Here is a 22,089-nt window from a genome sequence, read left to right as displayed (position 1 = left end):
ACCTGTGATGGCAGTGACTCTGGTCTTCAGACATTCAGAAGACCCCACTTCTCTGCCTGTTGGCAGGGCTCACCCCACATCCTGCATTTCCCTGCCTTGACTGCTCTCTGAAGTCTGGTGCTGGGTGCGGGAGAGTGGTCGAGCACAGGTAAGACAGAGGAGCCCTTTCGTCTCAGGCCCTGGCTGATCTCTGTTTGCCCAGAGGCTCACGTGCTTTGTGGTCTTCATGGGGTGCCCACTGTGATCTGTGACCCTCTGTGTTCAGCTTCCGCCGCTTTCCTCATCTGCTCTGACGAGGGGTCATGGGGACCCTACAGACACTTCGGGGAGTTGAACTACCTTGTGGAGCCAGACATTTACATGCCTTCAGGGACAGGAAAGTGGTTTTTTTAATTATAAAAATTATTGTGTAGTGGTTTATATAGGTTATAGACTTGCTATTTTATAGAAAACAAAAATAGAGTTATAATAGAAAGTTTTGCTTTTATTGATTTAGTTTTTCATCTTTGTCAGTGTTATATATGCACACAGGTTAATGAGTCAGATCGTACACAGGATGTGGTGAGAAGCATAGCTTACGACTTCTCACCTGCCCATTGGTCACTTCCCAGAGGCCACCACTATCAATGATTTTAGCTAATTTTGTTTACAGTCACATACATAATTCTAAATAACATGTTTATGCTGCTATTTCTGGATCCCCTTATTGTTGCTTATTGAATTTGCATCTTCGCTAAATCCTAATTTTGGTTATATTGGTATTTAGTGTTTCTAATAGTTCATCTATATATACAGTATTTTACACACTACTCACAGCTGAGCCATTTAATAAGCCATGATTATTTCTCCTGCAGATTTTATTTGCATTTTTAAAATAAAATTTCTTAGTTTTTTAAATGGACTGGATCAACCTCAATCTCTCCTTCAAAAGGTTTAAGTGCACATACCTTTGGAAGATATGTCAATACATTAAAAAAATATTAGGCATTCTATCAGTTTCAGCTTCTTGAAGAAATTTCTCCTAAAGCCCTCTGTTTCCTCACCGGTTATTCTCTAACAGCTGTCATCTTAGGATTTCCATTCCTATTCGAGGGACTGACTACCTCTCTCTCATGTTGGATCCTCTTTTCTTTCCTTTGTAGATGGATTATATCCTCTTGCAGCTTCTGGAGAAGAAATTATATCTGAAAATATCTTCAATCTACCCTCACATTAAATTGGTAGTTTGGTAGTTAGGCTGGGTATAGAATGTTAGGTAAGGAGTCATCGTTCTCTCAGAATTTCAAAAGCTTTGCTTCCTTGCCTTTGCTCGCTCAGTATGGATATTAAGATGTTTGATTCTGTTCTGATTCTTGATCCTTTATGTGGCATTGGCAACATGTAGGATCTTCTCTTTGTATCCAGGATTCTAAAATAACGCTGTGACGTACCTTGTGTGAATCTGCTTAATCTGTTTAAAGTCATGCCTTTGGTTCTGAAATCTTTTTGAATTATTTCATTGATGATTTTCCCTCTGTGATTTTTTTCTATAGTCTCTGGTACTTGAATTCTTCGGATGCTGCACTTCCTATACTTGTCCTCAAATATTATTTCCTGTTTTTCCATTTCCTTGCATATTGTACTTTCTGAGATAATTCCTCAACTTTATCTTTTAAGCTTTCTACTGAGATTTTCATTTCTGCTACCATAGTTTTTATTTCCAAGAGCTTTTTTGGTCATTAAATGCCTTTTAAAAATAGCATCCTATGGGGCTTCCCTGGTGGCGCGGTGGTTGAGAGTCCGCCTGCCGATGCAGGGGACAGGGGTTCGTGCCCCGGTCCGGGAAGATCCCACATGCCACGGAGCAGCTTGGCCTGTGAGCCATGGCCGCTGAGCCTGCGCGTCCGGAGCCTGTGCTCCGCAAGGGGAGAGGCCACAACAGTGAGAGGCCCGTGTACAGCAAAAAAAAAAAGCATCCTACCATTGTTTAGTGGAGGCAATATCTTCTTTTCCCTCTCTGAGAATATTAATGATAGTTTTATTTTTTCTCCAAATAGTCTGTTTCCTCCCATTTTGGTTGTTTGTTGTACACTTTCCTTAGGTGTCTTGTTGACCTGGCTGCCTGCTAGTTTAAGGGTGTGGCACACACACAAAACCAGTGCAGCACTAGAAAGCTGATTGGACCCTTTTTGTAGGAGGGCTTGTATTCCATGATCTTCACCATAGTGAAGGCTTCCCCTGTCCCCAGTATCGGTGTCTGTAGGTCTTTCTTTTTTGGCTCTTTTACTCCCATTTCCAAGGATACCTGTCACCGCAAATTCCTGGGCCTGTGAGGTTTCTGTAATGTAAAGCAGAGTTCTTTTGTTTGTTTTTCTTTGTTTTGTGTTTATAGTTACCTTGTGTCCTCCTCATCAGTGCACCAAGGTATTAGGGGCTGATTAACTTTATTGCCTTTTTTTCTTTTAATTTATTATTTTTTGGCTGCATTGGGTCTTCATTGCTGCATGCGGGCTTTTTCTGGTTGCAGCGAGCGGGGGGTTACTCTTCGTTGCGGTGCGTGGGCTTCTCATTGCAGTGGCTTCTCTTGTTTTGGAGCATGGGCTCTAGGCGTGTGGGCTTCAGTAGTTGCAGCACGCAGGCTCAATAGTTGTGGCTCGCGGGCCCTAGAGCATGTGAGCTTCAGTAGTTGTGGTGTGTAGGCTCAGTAGTTGAGGCGTGTGGGCTCTAGGGCGCACGGGCTTCAGTAGTTGTGGCTTGCAGGCTCAGTAGTTGTGGCACATGGGCTTAGTTGCTTGGCGGCATGTGGGATCTTCCCGGACCAGGGTTCGAACCCGTGTCCCCTGCATTGGCAGGCGGATTCTTAACCACTGCGCCACCAGGGACATCCCAAAGCAAAGTTTTTTCTTTTCATTCATTTTCTTTACTTTTTCTAAAAAAATTGAGATTTAGTATAAATAAAGTGAAATGCAATCAATGCGAAGTGAAGAGCTTGAAAATGTGAGTCCACCCTTAGCCACCACTCAGAGATGGAGAACATTTGCCACACGCCAGAATCCTCCCTCGTGTCTCTTCTCTATCAGTAACCTTTCTGTCACTATCAGTTCGTTTTGCCTGTTCTTGAACTTAATAAAAACAGAACCATACAGTATGTACTCTTCTGGCTTCTACTGTACATAATGTCGAAGATTCATCCATGTTATTGCATGTAGCAGCAATTAGTTCTTTGTTATTGCTATATAGTATCCATCTAGTTATTATATCATAGCTTATTTACTCATTCCACTGTTGATACGGTTATCTGGGTCATTTCTCTTTTGGGACTCCTATGAATAAAGCTACCATAAACATTCTTGTTCATGTCTTTTAATAGACCTGTGCACTCATTTTCTTTGAGTGTATTCATGGGAGTGGAATTGCTGGGCCATCAGGAAGATGTAGGTTTAGCTTTGGTAAATACCACCAAAGTGTTTTCCAAAGTGGTTGTACCAAGCCATTTGCTTCTTGACTTTTCCCACTGCCAGATGAATATTTACCTTTATAAATTGGCTAAGCCCATTACCACTTGTCCATCTGCTTTCTGGTTTCCAAATATCTGTGGCTGTTTTCTCTTCCCCTGTTATCTCTGTCCTGGGAAATTTACTGTCTTTGCAGTAGGATTTGTGGAAGGAACAGAGCTAAGTGTGTGTTTTCAATCCACCATCTTTAACTGGAAGCCTCTGTTGTGATTTTTTTTTTTAATTTTAAAAAATTTATTTTATTTATTTTTGGCTGCGTTGGGTCTTCGTTACTGCGCATGGGCTTTGTCTAGTTGCGGCGAGCAGGCGTTACTCTTCCTTGCGGTGCGCGGACTTCCCATTGCGGTGGCTTCTTTTGTTGCGGAGCACGGGCTCTAGGCACGTGGGCTTCAGTAGTTGTGGCTTGTGGGCTCTAGAGCTTAGGCTCAGTAGTTTTGGTGCATGGGCTTATCTGCTCCTCGGCGTGTGGGATCTTCCCAGACCAGGGATCAAACCCATGTCCCCTGCATTGGCAGGCAGATTCTTAACCACTGTGCCACGAGGGAAGCCCGTCTGTTGTGATTTTAAGATGGCTTTTAGCTCTCTCAGTCTCACCAAACATAATTATCCCTGTGTTTTTTCTGAGTCATTTCTGCTTAATGGTTTTATAAAAACGTGGTTTTGTGACTCTCAGCCTTTCACAGCTACTGTAGACATTATTTTCTGCGTTCTGCATTGTGAACACAATAATAAGATCATTATGATTCCATGTCTTTATCATATATAGTGATTAATAATGAACACAAACTGAAGGTATAGTCTGTTAGGATTCTTTCCCTTAAATTTTTTTCTTCAGTTTGTAAAACTCTGAGTATACTATTGTATTTAGGATTTTTAAGCTGATCAGATAATGTCCAAGTCCAGGCAAATCCGAATACTATAACATTCAACCTTGTAATATCCCAATATTTAATCTCGTAATATCCCAACATTTAACCTGTAGCATCCCAGAATTTAACCTTGTAGCATCCTAACATTTAACCTTGCAGTATCCCAGTATTTAACCTTGCAATGACCCAACATTTAACCTTGTAACATCCCAACATTTAACTTTGTGGTATCCGAACATTAACCTTGTAGTATCACAGCATTTAACCTTGCAGCATCCCAACATTTAACCTTGTAGCATCCCAACATTTAACCTTGCAGCATCCCAACATTTAACCTTGCAGCATCCCAACATTTAACCTTGCAGCATCCCAACATTTAACCTTGTAGCATCCCAACATTTAATCTTGTAATATCCCAAGCCTGTGTCCCAGGTGTTCCCATTGCCCTTGAAACTTCTTCACCATTTTGGTTTGTACACCAGGACCAGGAGGCACAGTGGAACTCCTAGAGCCGTGAATTGGGAGTCAGATCATGTTTTCCCAAAGAACCGGTGGTGTATGTTGACCCCCACTGACCCTCTGGGCCCCCTGTGGGGCCTCCTTCCTGTGCAGAGATGGCAACTGGCAGGGCAGGATGGCAGCAAGGAGTCCCAGACATCTTTGCTGACAGTGGTGGTGACCATGAGGCAGACAAGGTGACAGGCACCCTCAGTGCCTGAGGTGCTCCCAAGCTCCCAGACTCTGGATGTCCCCGTCCATTTACCACTCAGGCTCTTCCTCAGGAGAGCTGACCCTTTGTCCTGTGCTTAAATTCCTCTTTATCCATCCCTCCTGCATCCCAGAACTGGCACGACCATGTTTCTTATCCCCTGGTTACAGTTCACTTCATCTGATATGGTTTTACTCATTAGAATAGTATTAGCATGAGGAGGGGCCCCAGTCAGCTGGTCAACCAGATGTGTCGCGTGTTGTAGTAAAGTAACAGGCTTGTCAGGGTGCAGTCATGCAGGTGCTAATTAGCACATGGTTAGAATTCCATGAATGAGAGCTGATACTATGTTTGTTATTGCTTCTTATAGAGTGAGCTTTTGAGTAACCAGGAGAGTTATATGCTTCACTTGGTCAAACTCAAATAGTGACCTTGGCTTACCTGACTCTTTCTTCAGAGTCTCAAGAATATAATCAGCCTGCAGACCCTTTATCTTTATCTTCCCTGCTTCATCATATATCAGAGATATGTTATCCCAAAACCACTAATTTCATACAGCTTACTTCTAATGTAACAAATAATATTTCGAAGTATAAATAACCACGATTATACCTTTATCGACTCTCTAATCAGATGCATTTAATATACTTACTACCTTACATAATACATTTCTCTCGTCTAGTATATTAAATTCCCTTATGATCATTGTTACCTATGGGTATAAATAGTGGTTAGTTTCCTATGCTAGCTGGTAAGAGAATTTTGAAGGGAAGAAAAGACACAGAATCTGGCAACAAAAACAGAAATCTCAAATGTTTTACTAGAAAGTAAACAGAGTGGCTAGGGAGAAAAGCTTGATTATAACTCTTATGTAGTTGAATTAATACATTCATCCGTGTTGTGATGAAAAAAACTAGGTTTTTGTGATTTGGCCTGAGATCTAATCACCAATTACAGTGTTATTTCTGTGACAAACCCTAGTTACATTCCAAACAGCCAGTTTATGAACGAACTTCTGCATACAATACATTTTTCTTTAATATTTATTTTGTTTATTTAATTTATTTATTTGGTTGCTCCCAGTCTTAGTTGTGGCTGGCGGGCTCCTTAGTTGTGGCATGCGAACTCTTAGTTGTGGCATGCCTGTGGGATCTAGTTCCCGGACCAGGGATCGAACCTGGGTCCCTGCATTGGGACTGCAGAGTCTTAACCACCGCGCCACCAGGGAAGTCCCCAAAGTACATTTAAAAAATATATATTTATTTATTTAATTTATTTATTTGGTTGTGCTGGGTCTTAGTTGTGGCAGGCAGCCTCCTTAGTTGTGGCATGTGGGCTCTTTAGTTGTGGCATGCAAACTCTTAGTTGCGGTGTGCATGTAGGATCTAGTTCCCTGACCAGGGAACAAACCTGGGCCCCCTGCATTGGGAGTGCAGAGTCTTAACCACTGTGCCACCAGGGAAGTCCCCCCACAGTACATTTTTAAAATGAAGACCACTCTAAGAGGTTAAAAAAAGTTTTATAGGGCTTCCCTGGTGGCGCAGTGGTTGAGAGTCCGCCTGCTGATGCAGGGGACACGGGTTCGTGCCCCGGTCCGGGAGGATCCCACATGCCGCGGAGCGGCTGGGCCCGTGAGCCATGGCTGCTGAGCCTGCGCGTCTGGAGCCTGTGCTCCGCAACGGGAGAGGCCACGACAGTGGGAGGCCTGCGTACCGCAAAAAAAAAAAAAAAAGTTTTATAATTCTAGTGTCTTCCCCTTTTCTTTTAATACTGCTGGATGCTACAAAGGGGATAATTTATAAACTTTGCAAGTTAGTAAATCCATACTATAATGTTCATAAGTGCAGAATTATGATGAATTCAGAAACTGTAGAGCCTCATCTTTATTTGGAGAAATGACATTACTCCATCAGAATGGAATGCTTAAAAAGATTGGTTGTGATACCCAGAATCTCCCCTACAATTCCAGCGACCTCCGTTTGGCAGATTTGATGCTTTGGTCCAAGGGTTTGCTACTCTATATTCCCTATTACCATGACCTGCAGTGCCTGTCTGAATGATTAAACAGATTAAATGGATATATTTCAAGAATGTCTAGAATCTCCCTATATCTGGCACACATTTGGATGTACTAACCATACCTCATAAACCCAGGGGTCAAGTTGTTTATGGCTGAAAGCCTGAAGGCTGTTTGTTCTTTGTTGTTACTGAATCGATGGTTCCTTGATCGGTGCTACGAGGATGGTCCTCAGCACCAAGTGGAAGCAGTGTCCTCCTCCTGATGGCTCCAGCATAGCCTCGTGTACCCACGCTGAGCTTCATGAGGAAAGGGACTGTGTCCATCTCATTCCTCACACTATCCAGGCCACCTAGCTGTGTACACATTATGTCATCGGTTTTTTTGTGTGCGTTTTTTGGCCACACTGCTCGTCATACAGGATCTTGTTCCCCAACCAGGGATTGCACCCGTGCCCCTTGCAGTGGAAGTGCGAAGTCTTAACCACTGGATTGCCAGGGAAGCCCCATGTCTTTGTTTTTTTTCCATTCATTGAAAGTAGATACAGCAAGTTTCCTATTGCTACTTTATGCGTGGAGAAATGAGGGCAGCACACAGTTAAGTAAGAAGTGGTGTCATGGTGACAGGACTGTTGTCATGATGAAATATTATGTGTGAAGTGCTTTCCTTGGTGCCCTGGCAGATAGAGACCCTCACTGATGATAGCACGGGCCATGTTTATGATTGATTGTTGCCAAAAGAGCACAGCCAGTTGGTCACAGAGTGAGATTTAGAACCGAGTCTCCCCACTCCCTGAGTCCCCAGCAGTGAGCCCCACTGATGGTCCCATTCCCAAGCCAGTCCTCCATGGCTGAGCCCTGGGCTCCACGTAGCTCAGCTCTGAGTCCTCATGCCCCGTCCCCTCCCCCTGTGACTGCAGTAAGCCTTGGTTTGCTTGCCTGTAAACAGTGGTAACAGAACAATGGGATGGATGCTATGTGAACCCCAAATAGTGTGATACCAAAAAAAAAAAAAGCCTCTCTTTATGCTTTAGCTTTGAAGTAATACAAATCCCTTCAAATCAAACCTTTGTCAAGAACCGTGCCATTTTAGAGCTGGTGAAGCTATTGATGAGTACAGTAAGTCCCCTGCATACGAACGAGTTCCATTCCAAGAGCGCGTCCGTTAAGTCCAGTTTGTTCGTGAGTCGAACAAAGTGAGCCTAACACAATCGGCTATATAGTGCTGTACTGTAATAAGTTTATAAAACTTTTCACACAAATACATGAAAAACAAACAAAAAATAAAGACATTTTAAATTTTATAGTACAGCACCTTGAAAAGTACAGTAGTACAGTAGTACAGCTGGCACACAGGGGCTGGCATCGAGTGAACAGGCAAGAAGAGCTACTGACTGGAGGAGGGAGAGGAGGTGGGAGGTGGGAGGTGGTAGAGCTGAAGGATGGTCAGCAGTAGGAGACGAGGGCGAGCTGCAGTTCCACTCACACCTGACGTGGATGGCACAGGTCTGGTCCCTTGGTGGATTCAGTTCTATTGACTCTCTTGAAGAAACGATCCAGTGATGTCTGGGTCGTAGCTCTTTTTTTTTCTCGTCACAGATGACACGGTAGCACTGGATTGCATTCTGAACGGCTGCTGCCACCTTCATGTACCGTTCTGTGTTGGGGTCCTGTGCCTCAAAAACTAACAGTGCTGGGCTTCCCTGGTGGCGCAGTGGTTGAGAGTCCGCCTGCCGATGCAGGGCACACGGGTTCGTGCCCCGGTCCGGGAAGATCCCACATGCCGCTCAGCAGCTGGGCCCGTGAGCCATGGCCGCTGAGCCTGCGCGTCCGGAGCCTGTGCTCCACAATGGGAGAGGCCCCAACAGTGAGAGGCCCGCGTACCGCAAAAAAAAAAAAAAAAACTAACAGTGCCTCCTCAAATAAAGAAAGTCCCCTTGCCATTTCCTGTGTTGTGAATCTTTCAGTGCTGCAGTTACTTCCTTTTCCTCTTGTCACTCCACTCCCTCAATTAATTTCACTTTTGTTTCCATCGTTATTGCTTGGCACTTCTTAGCAGTACCCGCTACACCACTGCTTTTACGCTTGCTTCTGGACATCTTGGACTTGAAATAAAGATACTGTACTACTATACTCTATACACTGCTAGACAGTAAAGTACACAAAAGCACAACCACTCGTAGAGGATACACGCTCGTGACAATGTGCGCCAGACACGTGAGCTAACTTATGTGATTGGACATGCGAACACATGTTAGCATGTTTGAAAGTTCACAACTTGAAGGTTCATATGTAGGGGACTTACTGTAAGTACAAAACTCTTGGTTGCTTTTGCAAAGTGGCAGGGACACTTCAGCTGGTAAGAAGTACCATTCTGTTTCAGGCATAGTCTGGAAATATGCAAGTTGTGAATTGGGCAAGGTTTTCAGAAGATGTCTCTTGTGTAAGGTGCCACAAGGCCATCCATTGGGCCACCAAAGGGACAATGTGAGGATCAGATGGGATAAAGTATAAGAAGATGAGATTAAGTTTATGAAACTTTGAATAGTTTGTGATCGGGAGAGGTGAATGATTCAACACGCTGGTGGTCTGGCTGAAAAAAAAACTCATGCCAATGGCTGTGTGAGAACAGCTTGTCCAGGGGTGCTCGTGGCAGATGGGCCAGTCAGGAGGGTATTGCGGTCCTCTGGGCAGTGAGCTATAACCAGGGGAGAGGAAACATGGTCTTGCCGGTTCTAGGATGCGGAAAGGATGGGTAGAGAGGAATTTAAGTAGAGGAGAAAGGGTTAGCTTTCCTGGACAGGGGTTAGGATTTCAGTGTATGAATTTTGGGGGTGTGGGAGCAATTCAGTCCATAGGAGGCAGATGCTGCTACCTGTTTACAGCTTCGCAGACTGCAAGAAGCCATACGTCATGCCTTCAATTGCCTAAAAATTGGCCACAACTCTGTTAGGAAAAGAGACTTTAGAAGACCAGAGAAACAGTGTGTGTGTGTAGAAGTTGGTTTGGAACTGGGTGGAGAAGCTGCTGGACTTCTGTTCTTGTCAGAAGGCCTGGACTGAGGAGCAAGGGTTGTAAGGCTGCCCCGCCGATAACCTGCTGCTGAAATTAGGAAGAGGAGGGATGAGAAATGGTGTTCCATGCATATCCCAGTATCTTCCTATTAATTTCTTTTTTTTAAAGATTTTTTGATGTACACCATTTCTTTTTTAAGTCTTCACTGAATCTGTTACAATATTCCTTCTGTTTTATGTTTTGATTCTTCGGCCCTGAGGCATGTGGGATCTTAGCTCCCCCACCAGGGATCGAAGCCGCACCCCCTGCGTTGGAAGGCTAAGTCTTAACCACTGGGCCTCTAGGGAAGTCCCTCCTATTAATTTCTGTATTCAGTCAAATTAGACCAAATCCATACACATATCTACCAAGCATCTTCACTGTGCAAAGAAAATGCTGCTGGAGACCACCCATCACTTAACAGCCCAGCCTGAGGGTGCCGTGGGGAAGCCAGGGTCTGTGTGAGGTCCCAGGTGGGAGGGTACACCTAGGAGCTGGGGCAGGCAGGAGGCTCTGTGGGTGTGAAAGGATTTGACAGAGTGCAGCAGCAGCGGTCTCTCTGCCAGGAAATCCTTCCCCATCACAGGCTGAGTCACCTGCCTCCCCTGCGCCGGCCTCAGCTGGAGAAGTCGTTTGGTTTGCAAGTAACTGCTCAGCATGGGCTTACTCGAGGGCCGCCTTGATTTTGTTGTTCTTTTCGCTGCTGCTGGTATTGAACTGGGAAGTCCACTCTAGATCCCCCTGAATGAGTAGCCCATTACCTCACCTGACTGTTTCTCTACTCTTCCACTATTTCATTTAACTCTTCCTGCCAGTGGTTGAGTGTGTTATCATCAGTTCTCGTTTGAGTTCTTGTGCCTTCAGGGACTGGGGAATATAGAGGTCTTATTTTCATTTACTAAGCAGCATCCTTTCCTGTCGCTTTGCTGCAGAGAACGTTGGTTTCCTTGTTTGTATTTAAAAAAGGAAGAAAATCTTCTTACTAAAACAGTGAATAGATTAATAACCCTGTTGAAATCATTTCGCAGTATCTCTTCTTCAGACGACCTCCACAGAGGAGAGAAAATGCTGTGAAGGTCTCAGAGGTGGATGGTTCTTCTAAGTAATCTGCTGGTGGGATTTTGCATCACTGTGTGTTGCTGGCTGGGGTGGGTGGTTCAAGGGAAATGGAAGCACGTGAGTTCAATGCTTGTTTCTTGTTCTATCTTTTCTGTAACCAGGCTATATTCTCCGGTGCTTTGCAGCAGCTTCTGTTTTCCTTTACCCCCAAAGGGGGAAACAAATGTGTATTATCATGATGTTTTGTGCTTGGCAGGTACGCACAAAAATTTCTGCAGTAGCTGCCTGCACTTCTGGTTGAGATATACTTTAAGTGAGGCGTGGTGATTATTTTCCCTTCAGGAGTTGGAGCCCTAGTCTGGGGGTGGAAAATGGCAATAACATGGACACCTCTGTTCTTGGAAATGAAGTAACCACTTGGGTTCTCAATAAACAATAAACTGCAGTGCGTTACAATCCTAAGAAAAGCTACATGGCCAAGAGTTCATCTCATCCTTCCAAGGGTTTTACCATTGCTTCTGAAATATTATGGCAATATTCCACGAATAGCCATCCCAGGTACATTCTGATATTTACTTTTAATGTGCCATGCCCGCAAGAGTTTAATTGTGGAATAAATGAACCGGGCGTGGGAGTTTTATCCTAGTAACAACATATAATTTTGTTTAATCATGTTGAGCTGTAAACTAAGCTTTGATAGACCTGCATAAAATTGAAAACCCAAGTTAATGTCAGAAGTTCCGAGAAGAAGAAGGTTCTTCAGCTGCGACACAAATCCCTGGGAGAGAACGCTGAGAACACAGACCCTGAACACCTCTTTGAGAAAGGCTTGCTAGCAGCTGAAGCCAAGCCACACACAGGGGTCTGATATCAGGGACAGTTAAGAAGAATCCGGAAGAGAATCCAGTATTTGTTTTTAAGGGCACAGGCTTCCTTCTCCACAGTGGAAAAAGCCACAGATGAGAAAAGCCTGGTCCCACACTGCTCTGAGCAGTCTCTCTGGGGTGCCATCCCCTGGGGAGAAGAATGATGCCAGGTACTCACCAAACCTACTGCACATCCCCTGAAGATGACGAGCCTTGCAGAGACGTCTGGGCTTGTCCAGCATCTATGGAAAGTCATCCAGTTTTGTTCAGTTCTGATGACTTTCTGATTAGAAACATAAACGTGTGTGTGTGCGTACACGCAGTGTGATGTATGTGTAATTAATATACATGCAGTTAGTTATATGTGTTTATTTTTTAGTTGTTTATTTTTTTGCGGTACGCAGGCCTCTCACTGTTGTGGCCTCTCCCGTTGTGGAGCACAGGCTCCGGACGCGCAGGCTCAGCGGCCATGGCTCACGGGCCCAGCCGCTGAGCGGCATGTGGGATCTTCCCGGACCGGGGCACGAACCCGTGTCCCCTGCATCGGCAGGCGGACTCTCAACCACTACGCCACCAGGGAAGCCCCCCCCAAAAAAAGAAAAAAAAAGAAATTCTGATATACACAAATGAGTGTGTTGAATGTAATGCAGACGTTTTCATTAAACTTGGCTTTTTACCGTCTAGAATTTACTCCTTCACTTTGAAATTCTTACCTAAAAATTATTTATATCCCTGAAGAATGTTTTTATTCCTTTAGAAATGATTTTTTTTTTTTTTTTGGCTGCACCTCACAGCTTGCAGGATCTTAGCTCCCTGACCAGGGATCGAACCCATGCCCCTGCAGTGAAAATGCGGAGTCCTAACCACTGGACCGCCAGGGAAGTCCCCAGAAATCATACACTGATTGCTCTGTGTACATGGTTGGGTTACTGATAAAGAGGGAAGAATTACTACATTCAGGTGTGGGGTGGAGGGAAGGCAGATCACCTTTTCTATACCTGTTTGTACCAAATTCTGGAAATTATCTTGGTATGAATCCTTACCGCTGCCCTCTGAATTGTGGGGTTATCATTCCCATTTCATACATACTGAGGCCAAGGCTCAGAGGACCCAGGTGACTCATTCAAGGCCACACAGCTTGTGAAGGGCAAGAGCCAAGGTCCAAACCCATGTGTCACAGACTCTCCCCATCCACACCTTGCCAGATGGGGGGTGGGTCTAGAAAGTCCTGGAAAAGCTGCGCAAGAGAGGCTTATCTTTGATTGAAGGGATCCAGGGAAGATGGGCTTCATGGTTTTTAACAGGTTACTGGGGATTATTTGTGATTTCTCCAAGAGCAGCATCCCTCTGAAGTTTGGAAACAAACAAACATCCTGTTGTGTATAATTCACAGCTCTTCACTGTAGATTGCTTTGTAGACAGGGTCTCCTTTCCAAGGTTTGAATAAGTCTGTCTTTTTTTTTTTTTTTTTTTTTTTTTTTTGCGGTACGCGGGTGTCTCACTGCTGTGGCCTCTCCGGTTGCGGAGCACAGGCTCCAGACGCACAGGCTCAGCAGCCATGGCTCACGGGCCCAGCCGCTCCGTGGCATGTGGGATCTTCCCGGACCGGGGCACGAACCCGTGTCCCCTGCATCAGCAGGCGGACTCTCAACCACTGCGCCACCAGGGAAGCCCCTAAGTCTGTCTTTTGAGGTGCTCATTTTTAACTTTTCTGTGTATGGTCATTAGCTACTTGAACATTCTTTGTGTTTTCCTCAGCCAGTGTATGAAGCATTGTGATAAAATGTCTTTTGAAAATCAAGAATGGGAGACACTCTGCACCCCAGTGTATTATAAAGTCCTTGTCCTGTGGATCAGGACTTCATAATACACTGTGACCAGGACACTGTAATGAGAGGCAGCACTCTGAGCCGGAGCACCAAGTTCAGGTTCTCCAATGGGAAAAGAACAGACCAGTGGGGTCTTAGAGGGGTTTAGAGTCAACACAGATACCCACAGTCCAAGTTCAGCTAAGGAAGCAACATCAATCAATGGCCTCTTCAAACCAGGAGCCCCAGGGCCAGCCCAGACCAGTGAGGAAGCAGATGCTGTCTGTAGGCAAATCCCCAGCACCACCGAGGGAGAGGCCCCTGGTCCCCAGTGCTAGGCAGGACCTGCTTCTCCCCTCGCCTGAGCTCTTTCTGTGGGAATCAGCCAGCCTTTCCCCAGTAGATTCCACTCACCCCCGAGATTGGGGTCTCCTGGAAATGCAGCCGCCTGACTGGCCTCCCCTAAATCTTCTTTAATCCTTGGATCCTGAGGCTAAGGATTTTTTTAAATTCTTTTTTTAAAAATGAAAATAATACATAAGCTTTTTAAAATTTAATTCTTTTTAAAAATGAAACTGATACATAAGCTTGGAAAAAGTGAGGAAGAAAGGAAGGAACTTTACAAATATAGTATAAAAGTTTTTCAACCAAATGTGAAAGTCTCCTTCACTCCCCGCTTCTGTTTCCCAGATTTAACCAGAGTTGATAGTTTCCTTTGTATCTTTGGAGAAGTTCTATCCATAATATATGAATATGTGTAAGCCTTTTTAAAATTTATGTGTGATTTTTGCTCCTCCATGTCTTACCTTTTTAATTTAATATAGATTACAGATCTTTCCAGAACATCCGTGCAGATCTACCTCTTTATTTTCTCTTCATTTATTTATTTTATTAATAATAATAAAAATAATAATAAAAATATTTCAGTGAGATATGGGTGTTCTGAACTCTTAAGTGTCTAACAACATAGCTAAAAGTAAGTGAACACCAAACTTGGCAGAATTACCGAGAGAAATCGATCGATCCATAATTAGAGTGATGACCTAACCAGGTCTTTCAGAAACTGCTACAGATCAATAGGCCAAAAGCAAAGGATAATGACATAGGAGGTTTGAATCACCCCATTAACAAGTTTGATTGAGTGGAAATATAAGGGATTCTGTATTCAACAGAGAGTGCACGTTCTGTACACACTCTCATGGGATGTTTAGAAAAGCAGGCATATACTTGCTGTAAAGGAAATCTCACTGCTAATCTTGTGGTTGTAATTTCTGAAGTGGCTTTGTCATTTCCCTCTCTTTCTTTCCTGAGTTAGTTCTACCACTTCCTATTTCACATCTGCCTATTTTCTGACCATCTGAACTGAATTCCTTTATTTCTGCTTTATGTTCTTCTTTCTTAGCTGTAATTGCTTTGTAAAGACTTTGCTGCTTTCTTTTTAATTCATGATGGAAATGAAATGTGGGGTCTAATTTTCATCGGCCCATGGCAGCATTTTTCAGGTGAAATTTTATCATCCCTTGTGAAGGTGGGCTTCTCTCTTTCATCATTTTTCATATGCTGTCTTTGCAGGATGCTGAGCTTATTCCGCAGGACTATCAGGAATCATGTCCTTTCCCTGCTTTGCTTTTCTCAATCATGCTTAATAACATCTGATACAGATGGGTGTGCTTCTATAATTTACTTGACAGATTGTCTGACTCACTAGTTTGAAAGGAACGGTTTGCGTCTCTTTGACTCACAGCTGACCCTGGTAGCTAAATCAGTACCTTATACATAGTCAGTACTCGATAAATATTTGTTGAATAAATTAGCACCAAAAAAAAAACCAGATCTGGAATTAAATTGGTCATCTCAAAGCCCATTTATTAAGGTTTTAATACATTATTACAGGAAGCATGGAAGCCAGGAATCTGAGGGAGGAGGGAACCCACTGTTTGTCCAAGTAATCATCTCCACACTGACTCCTGCGTGCCAGGGGGAATGTGCTTCATATTAAGGCATTGAGCCCCTGCTCTCTAACACACTGCTAGTAGAATATAAGATGCCTCTTCCGCTGTATGGGGAAGGTTTGGCAAGATACACATGCCAGTTGATGTAGCCGTTTGGACTCTAAGAATTTTTCCCATAAAAGTGGTCACACAGTCTGCACGGTCGTGTGTATGGTAAGAAAATCTTAAATAGCTGTCGTTTGAGGTTAGCGTTCAGAGCTGGGTCCATACACCTCAGGGGTGCATTTGATGACCCCTTGAAACAGGGCAGAAAAGTCACAACTATTTATATTTATTTTCTAAATAAAAGATAGAAATTCAGCTTCACTAATATTTACAATCAGAATGACTCTACACCATCGCTCAATCAGCAGTTTGGGGTCAGATGGCCAGTTAGACACTGAATTTCCAGGGGAAGGAGGACAGAAGTTCCCATCTCACTTGTTGATTTGTTTTTAACATACGACTGCTTTTTGCAGTTTCCATGTGTCCAGTTGAGTGGATTTCTAGATTATTCTCTAATCCGATATTATAAAGGCACAAACAGCCTCATCCGTTTCAGGACATGACCCTCACTCTTCCAGGGACATCCTGGCGGAAGGAGCAGACGGAGGACCTGCAGCGGGTGCTCAGGACCGTGGACAGCGAGATCCCACTGGTCCTTGTCAGCGGCAACCATGACGTGGGCAATGTCCCCACCCCCGAGACCATCGCGGAGTTCCAGCAGACTTGGGGAGATGACTATTTCAGCTTCTGGGTTGGGGGCGTCCTGTTCCTCGTCCTCAACTCCCAGTTCTTATACGATGCCTCCATGTGCCCTGCCTTGAAGCAGGCCCAGGACCAGTGGCTGGACCAGCAGCTGAGCATCGCAGGGCAGCGGAAGTGCCAGCACGCCATCATCTTCCAGCACATCCCGCTGTTCCTGCAGAGCGTCGACGAGGATGACAGCTACTTCAACCTCACCAAGCTGGTGCGGAAGGAGATGGCAGACAAGTTCTCCCGAGCAGGTAGGCCCGGGGCCCCAGGTGTCTGGGTGATCTGGAGAGGAGGTGTCCAGATCCTTCTGCTGCCCCTCTGCGGCCTGGCAAAGGGGAGAGAGGAGGGGGCTTTGGGCAGGACTGGATTCTCATCCCAGCTCTGGCACTCATGGCTGTGTGGCCTTAGATGAGCTGCCTTTGCCCTCCGAGCCTCAGCTTCCTCGTCTGTAAAGTAGGAGTAGCAGAAGCAGCTCTCTCGTGGGGTGGCTGTGAGGATTCAGTGAGAAGGGGCCTGGACAGGGTTAGAGCAGCCCCAAGCTGAGTACTGAAGTCACAGCTGCTCACAGCTGAGGATGGGGACCCTGCAGGTTGGGGGTTATTGGGGGGTGGGGGGGGCCGGGAGGGTCTGGTCTGAGTGTGGCTGTATGTGCCCCAGGCAAAGGAAGACGCCAGGAGTATCTTTTCTCATTTCTCTGGGAAGCAGGAACTTGCCCAAGGGCAGATGATATTTAAGAGCCAAACCCTACCAGTATTAGATGTAACCCGGGAAATCCTGGAATGTGGCTATAGGGCAGGTCCTGGAGCCTCGTCAGTGTTCCTTTCGTGAGGTGGACTGAGTTCTCCTCCAGAAGAAAGAGGAGAAATCTGTTTAGTCTGATCTTAACCCTGCTGTGAATTTTAAGCTAATCACACATATGACACATACGTGAGCGCACACACACACACAGTGAGGACACTCCATTTCTAGAGATCTCAGTTCCGCTGGCGCTGTGTGCACCGCCAGCCCACACACCTCATTCCTCCTCCTGGGAGCACCTGCAGCTTTCCTCTCACGAGAAATGGTGCGTTCTCGGCCGGTTCCCTGCATTACCACTGCCTTGGCAGGATTCCGGTTTTGACGGCTGCTGTGTCTCTTGTTTGGGTCCTAATGCCTCCTTTCAGATCTTTCCAGAGTGTACTTCATCGGGCGCCTCTAAAATATAAATGCGTTCTTTTATTTGTTAGGGGGTAGGGAGAGGGAGAGGGCCTGACCCAATAAGTAGCAAGCATTCATTAAAAAAAAAACCCTGGCACTCTTTTCACCTTTGAGCATTAAATGTGTTCACATTTACTTGTGAAAAGTACAATAGGCCCTTCTGTATTTTCGAGACATTTTACAAAAAGCTTGCATAATTGGAGACGTTTTCCAACTGTTCCATGGAGATGAAGTTGGAAAACTTCTATCAAAGCCTTTGAAATTTTATGCCATGCTTGAGTTGGTGCAGAAAACCAACTTTTTTTGTTTTTGTTGACAAGGAAATGAAGTGTCAAGATGGCATCAGCACCACCACGGAGACTATTTTGTAACAGAGAATAATGCCGGAGAGAACACTTAGTGCCACTGAAATGATTCCTTTTATATCAAATGTTAAATGATGCAAGTGCCGTCCCCATGGCTGCCCTTTGCTGTCAGCCACATCCTTGAGTGGCATGGGGTTCTGGGTGTCCCACTGTAGGACGGAGCCCCAGATACTGAGACCTGGAGACGTTTATAAAGAGGGCGATCCTAGCTCTAACAGCACATCCTTGGGGGAATCCTGCTGCCCACCCACCAGGAACCCCAGAGGGTGACATCGCATCTGGGATGCACCAGCCACCTCCCCCGTCAGGCCTGCAGCCCTGTAAGCGCAGGGAGGATTTGTCGGCACCCCCAGAGCTGGTCTGTGTCTCGGAGGTGGGCTCCAATTGCCCCAGCTCACAGAGACTGATATCTACCACCAGAATGGCATTTTATTAATTTAAAAAAAATTTTTTTAAACATCTTTATTGGAGTATAATTGCTTTACATTGGTGTGTTAGTTTCTGCTTTATAACAAAGTGAATCAGCTATGCATATACGTATATCCCCATATCTCCTCCCTCTCGCATCTCCCTCCCACCCTCCCTATCCCACCCCTCTAGGTAGTCACCAGGCACCAGGCTGATCTCGCTCTGCTGTGCGGCTGCTTCCCGTTGGCTATCTATTTTACATTTTATTAATTTAGAGCAAGGCTGAAATCCTCCCCTTAACCCTAGCAGTGCAGTCTCTTCCCGTAGGCAAAACAGCATGGGAGGCCCAGTTATAATCAGGAGGTTGCTTGCCGAGCATGAGACAGAGCAGAGGGACTAGTTTTCTTATCTGCTCTTTATTTTTCAACAGAAGTATAATTGATTTACAATACTGTGTTAGTTTCAAGTATACAACATAGTGATTCAGTATTTTTGCAGATTATGCTCCATTATAAATTATTACAAGATATTGGGTATAATTCCCTGTGTTGTACAGTACATCCTTGTTACTTATGTATTTTATATATAGTGGTTGGTATCTGTTAATTCCGTACCCCTAATTTGTCCCTTCTCCCTTCCCTCTCCCCTTTGATAACCACAAGTTTGTTTTCTATGTCTGTAAGTCTGTTTCTGTTTTGCATATACATTCATTGGTATTATTTTTTAGATTCCACATATAAGTGATATCATATAGTATTTGTCTTTCTCTGTCTGACTTATGTCACTGGGCATAATAGTCTTTGGGTCCATCCGTGTTGCTGCAGATGGCAGTATTCCTTCTTTTTTATGGCTGAGTAATATTCCTGTGTGTGTGTGTGTGTGTGTGTGTGTGTGTGTGTGTATCACATCTTCTTAATCCAGTTGTCTATTGATGGGCACTTGAGTTGCTTCCATGTCTTGGCTACTGTAAATAATCTTATCAGCTCTTAATGGCCTCTGGTTCTGGAACTCTGATGAATTCTTCTCCAGTAGGGCCTCCTTGCCCAGGAAGATTGATACTTCATGTGCCTTTAATTCTGCCTCTTTAATAGCTCTCCAGCCTGTCCACTTCTTTAGGCCACCATTGCCTCTCAGCTGGGTGGTGGCAACAGCTTTCACTTGGTCCCCCTGCCCCACTCTTGCCCCATTCTGGTCCGTTCTCCACTACATCCAGAGGTGTACGTAGCCCAACAGCATCTACCCTTCTGAGGCCCCTTCATACATAGGATAAGGCTGTCCTCACCCTTTGTCACTGTCTCTGCCTCCTCCATTTCATCTGGCCAACGCCGCCTCAACTTCCTGTATGAGGTGCCCCCAGCCCTGCCCCGCCAGGTTCTTCCTCAGCTTCCCTTGCTCCCAGTGCATTTGTAAGTGTCAGCCTGTCTGAAGCCCCCCTAGACTCTCAGCTCCTTGAGTGCAGGGGAGGCCTGGCTCGGGTCTTAGCCTATAATAAATGCTTCGTCAGTGTTTGTGGAATGAGTGAAGGATGAACCTCTGATGCAGGCTCCTTCCCTCGGCGGCCAACCAGCCCAGCTCATTTCTTGGTTTAGCACCTACTGTGCACCTGGCACAGAGCAGACCAGGTCCCACTCGGTGGAACTCCTGGGCACAGCCTCTGTGTGGTGTGTTCCCAGTGTTGGGCACACATCATGCAGCCTCCTGGTCCTTCGGTTTTGGGTCAGGCCATGCGTGTGACTCTGCTCTGACCCACATGCTGACTTTCCAGGCTCACCCAGCAGTCAGTTGCTCTCTTCCCAAGTGGTCCCCTGCTGTTCCCATCAGGTACCGCCTTCACTTATAGGCAGGTGTGCTCTTCTTGGTCACTGGCCTTAGGACCTTCCCTTAGACCTGATTGACCAGGCAAAAGCAGAGAGAAGAGTGCCCTTCCTGCAGTCACCTGTCAGTTTGAGTGGCTTCCCAAACCAGGCCCTTTGCTTAATGGCCTTTCAAACTCAGAACAAAGCATCGGCAGCGTTGGGAAGATATCGGGATCAGATGCAGTCACAGCTCCGTGGCAGCCTGAGGGGCCAGCTTGGTTTGGGAGCACAGGTAGGTGGGCTCTCATGGGGAATGCAGGCCCCCACGACTCAGTAATGCCGGAGATCGCTCAGGTCACAGCCATGTCGTTCTTGAACTCATTTTGGAAAGCCGGAAGTTCAGGTGACATTCTGTGAAATTCATTAACTTAAAGACCATGATCAAATTGGGGGTGATGATGACAGATGGTATTTAATACTGCCTCCAGCTTTTTCTCCCCACAGCAATATTATTCCCTAATACTATTTCAGTCTCATTTATCTCCTTGTGCTAAAATGCCAGTACTCAAAAATATGTCAAAAACTTATCAGCATATCAGGGTAGCTTTTAATTATGATAATTGTGTTGTTATAAAATATCCTTTTAAAGAGCACATCCCTCCTCAAACTCCCATGGAGGTAACACCCAGCTTCCTTCCAGCAAGCTTAATGAATAATTCTGAATCATTGTGTGGGATGAATAAATGATTTAATAATGAGCATCAACAATCATCTCACATTGTGGCATTAATTTTCTAAACGGGATGAGGTAAATGAGGAGGAGGGCTGTTACTATACAATGGGCCACCATGTGTGTAGGGATGCGTTCTTTGAATCAAAGCCTCCAGCCTCCGAGCTCAGGTTTCCCTAGAAACAGATGCATTCTGTTTCTCCTTTTGAAGCTCAATAAAAAAACCTTCTCTGTATGATGCGAAAATGTTGTCAATAGCCAGTACAAATAAACAGTTACCGGGGCAGGACAGATGCACAGATGTGAAGCGGCACAGTTATTTTCCGTCTTCTTTGCTCTGCCTGAGGATAATCAATTTCATCACATCCACGGGATGTAGAAATTGGTTTTCCCCTTAATTCACCTGATACCTAGTTGGAGTTACAAAGACAGTAGATAATGAAATCTTGGTCGAACCTCCTGGCCATTGTCTGTATCCCTCATGCCTTTTTCAGCAGAAGGTTAATATGTGACCCAGTTAATACAGATTTCAATTTAAAAACTCAATGTTAAAAAACAAAAGTCTAGCTCTTTAACTGACCCTGTTTCCCTTGATGTCTCGATACCTTTTCTTTTTTCCATTCTCAACATAGAACTGTGTAGTAGAAAGCCCAGAGTGAATTTGGCAATTATGAAAAATGCCAGTAAATTGATCTTTCCTGTGAAAGCTAATGAGTAATTTCACAGAATTATAGTTTCACCTCTATTTATGCTTTTAAAAAAAAAACTAGAAAGAGATCTTAGCCCATGTACCGTTATGGTTTTAGAATTTCAAAGTTTTAAAGAACAAAAAGGTCAGGTTTCCAGGGTCTACTTCACAGGAAGAATGAAACATCAAATCCTACTCCGACATCTAATATTGAGTTGTATTGAAATTATTTGTTTCCATCCTGATTCCTCCAGGAAATGGAGTCCCAGCTTTGTTCACCTCT

General features: G+C 44.9%; 1 protein-coding gene across 4 annotated transcripts in view; it reads left to right on the top strand.

Annotated features, from left to right (window-relative positions):
- Positions 1-22,089, top strand: part of CPPED1 (calcineurin like phosphoesterase domain containing 1) — a 117,782-nt gene that overhangs the window by 59,692 nt on the left and 36,001 nt on the right. For 2 of the 4 annotated variants that reach the window (XM_004270167.4, XM_033428783.2), the window contains exon 3: positions 16,451-16,873. In XM_004270167.4, coding sequence (XP_004270215.1) covers positions 16,451-16,873 — 423 coding nt within the window. Of the gene's footprint in view, positions 1-16,450; positions 16,894-18,139; positions 18,603-22,089 lie in introns of those variants that run through there. The other 2 variants (XM_049699771.1, XM_033428784.2) reach the window with 2 other exon arrangements.

This window comes from Orcinus orca, chromosome 16 (assembly GCF_937001465.1).
Source record: "Orcinus orca chromosome 16, mOrcOrc1.1, whole genome shotgun sequence".
Classification (NCBI taxonomy): Eukaryota; Metazoa; Chordata; class Mammalia; order Artiodactyla; family Delphinidae; genus Orcinus; species Orcinus orca.
This window is presented reverse-complemented; position numbering and strand designations above follow the sequence as displayed.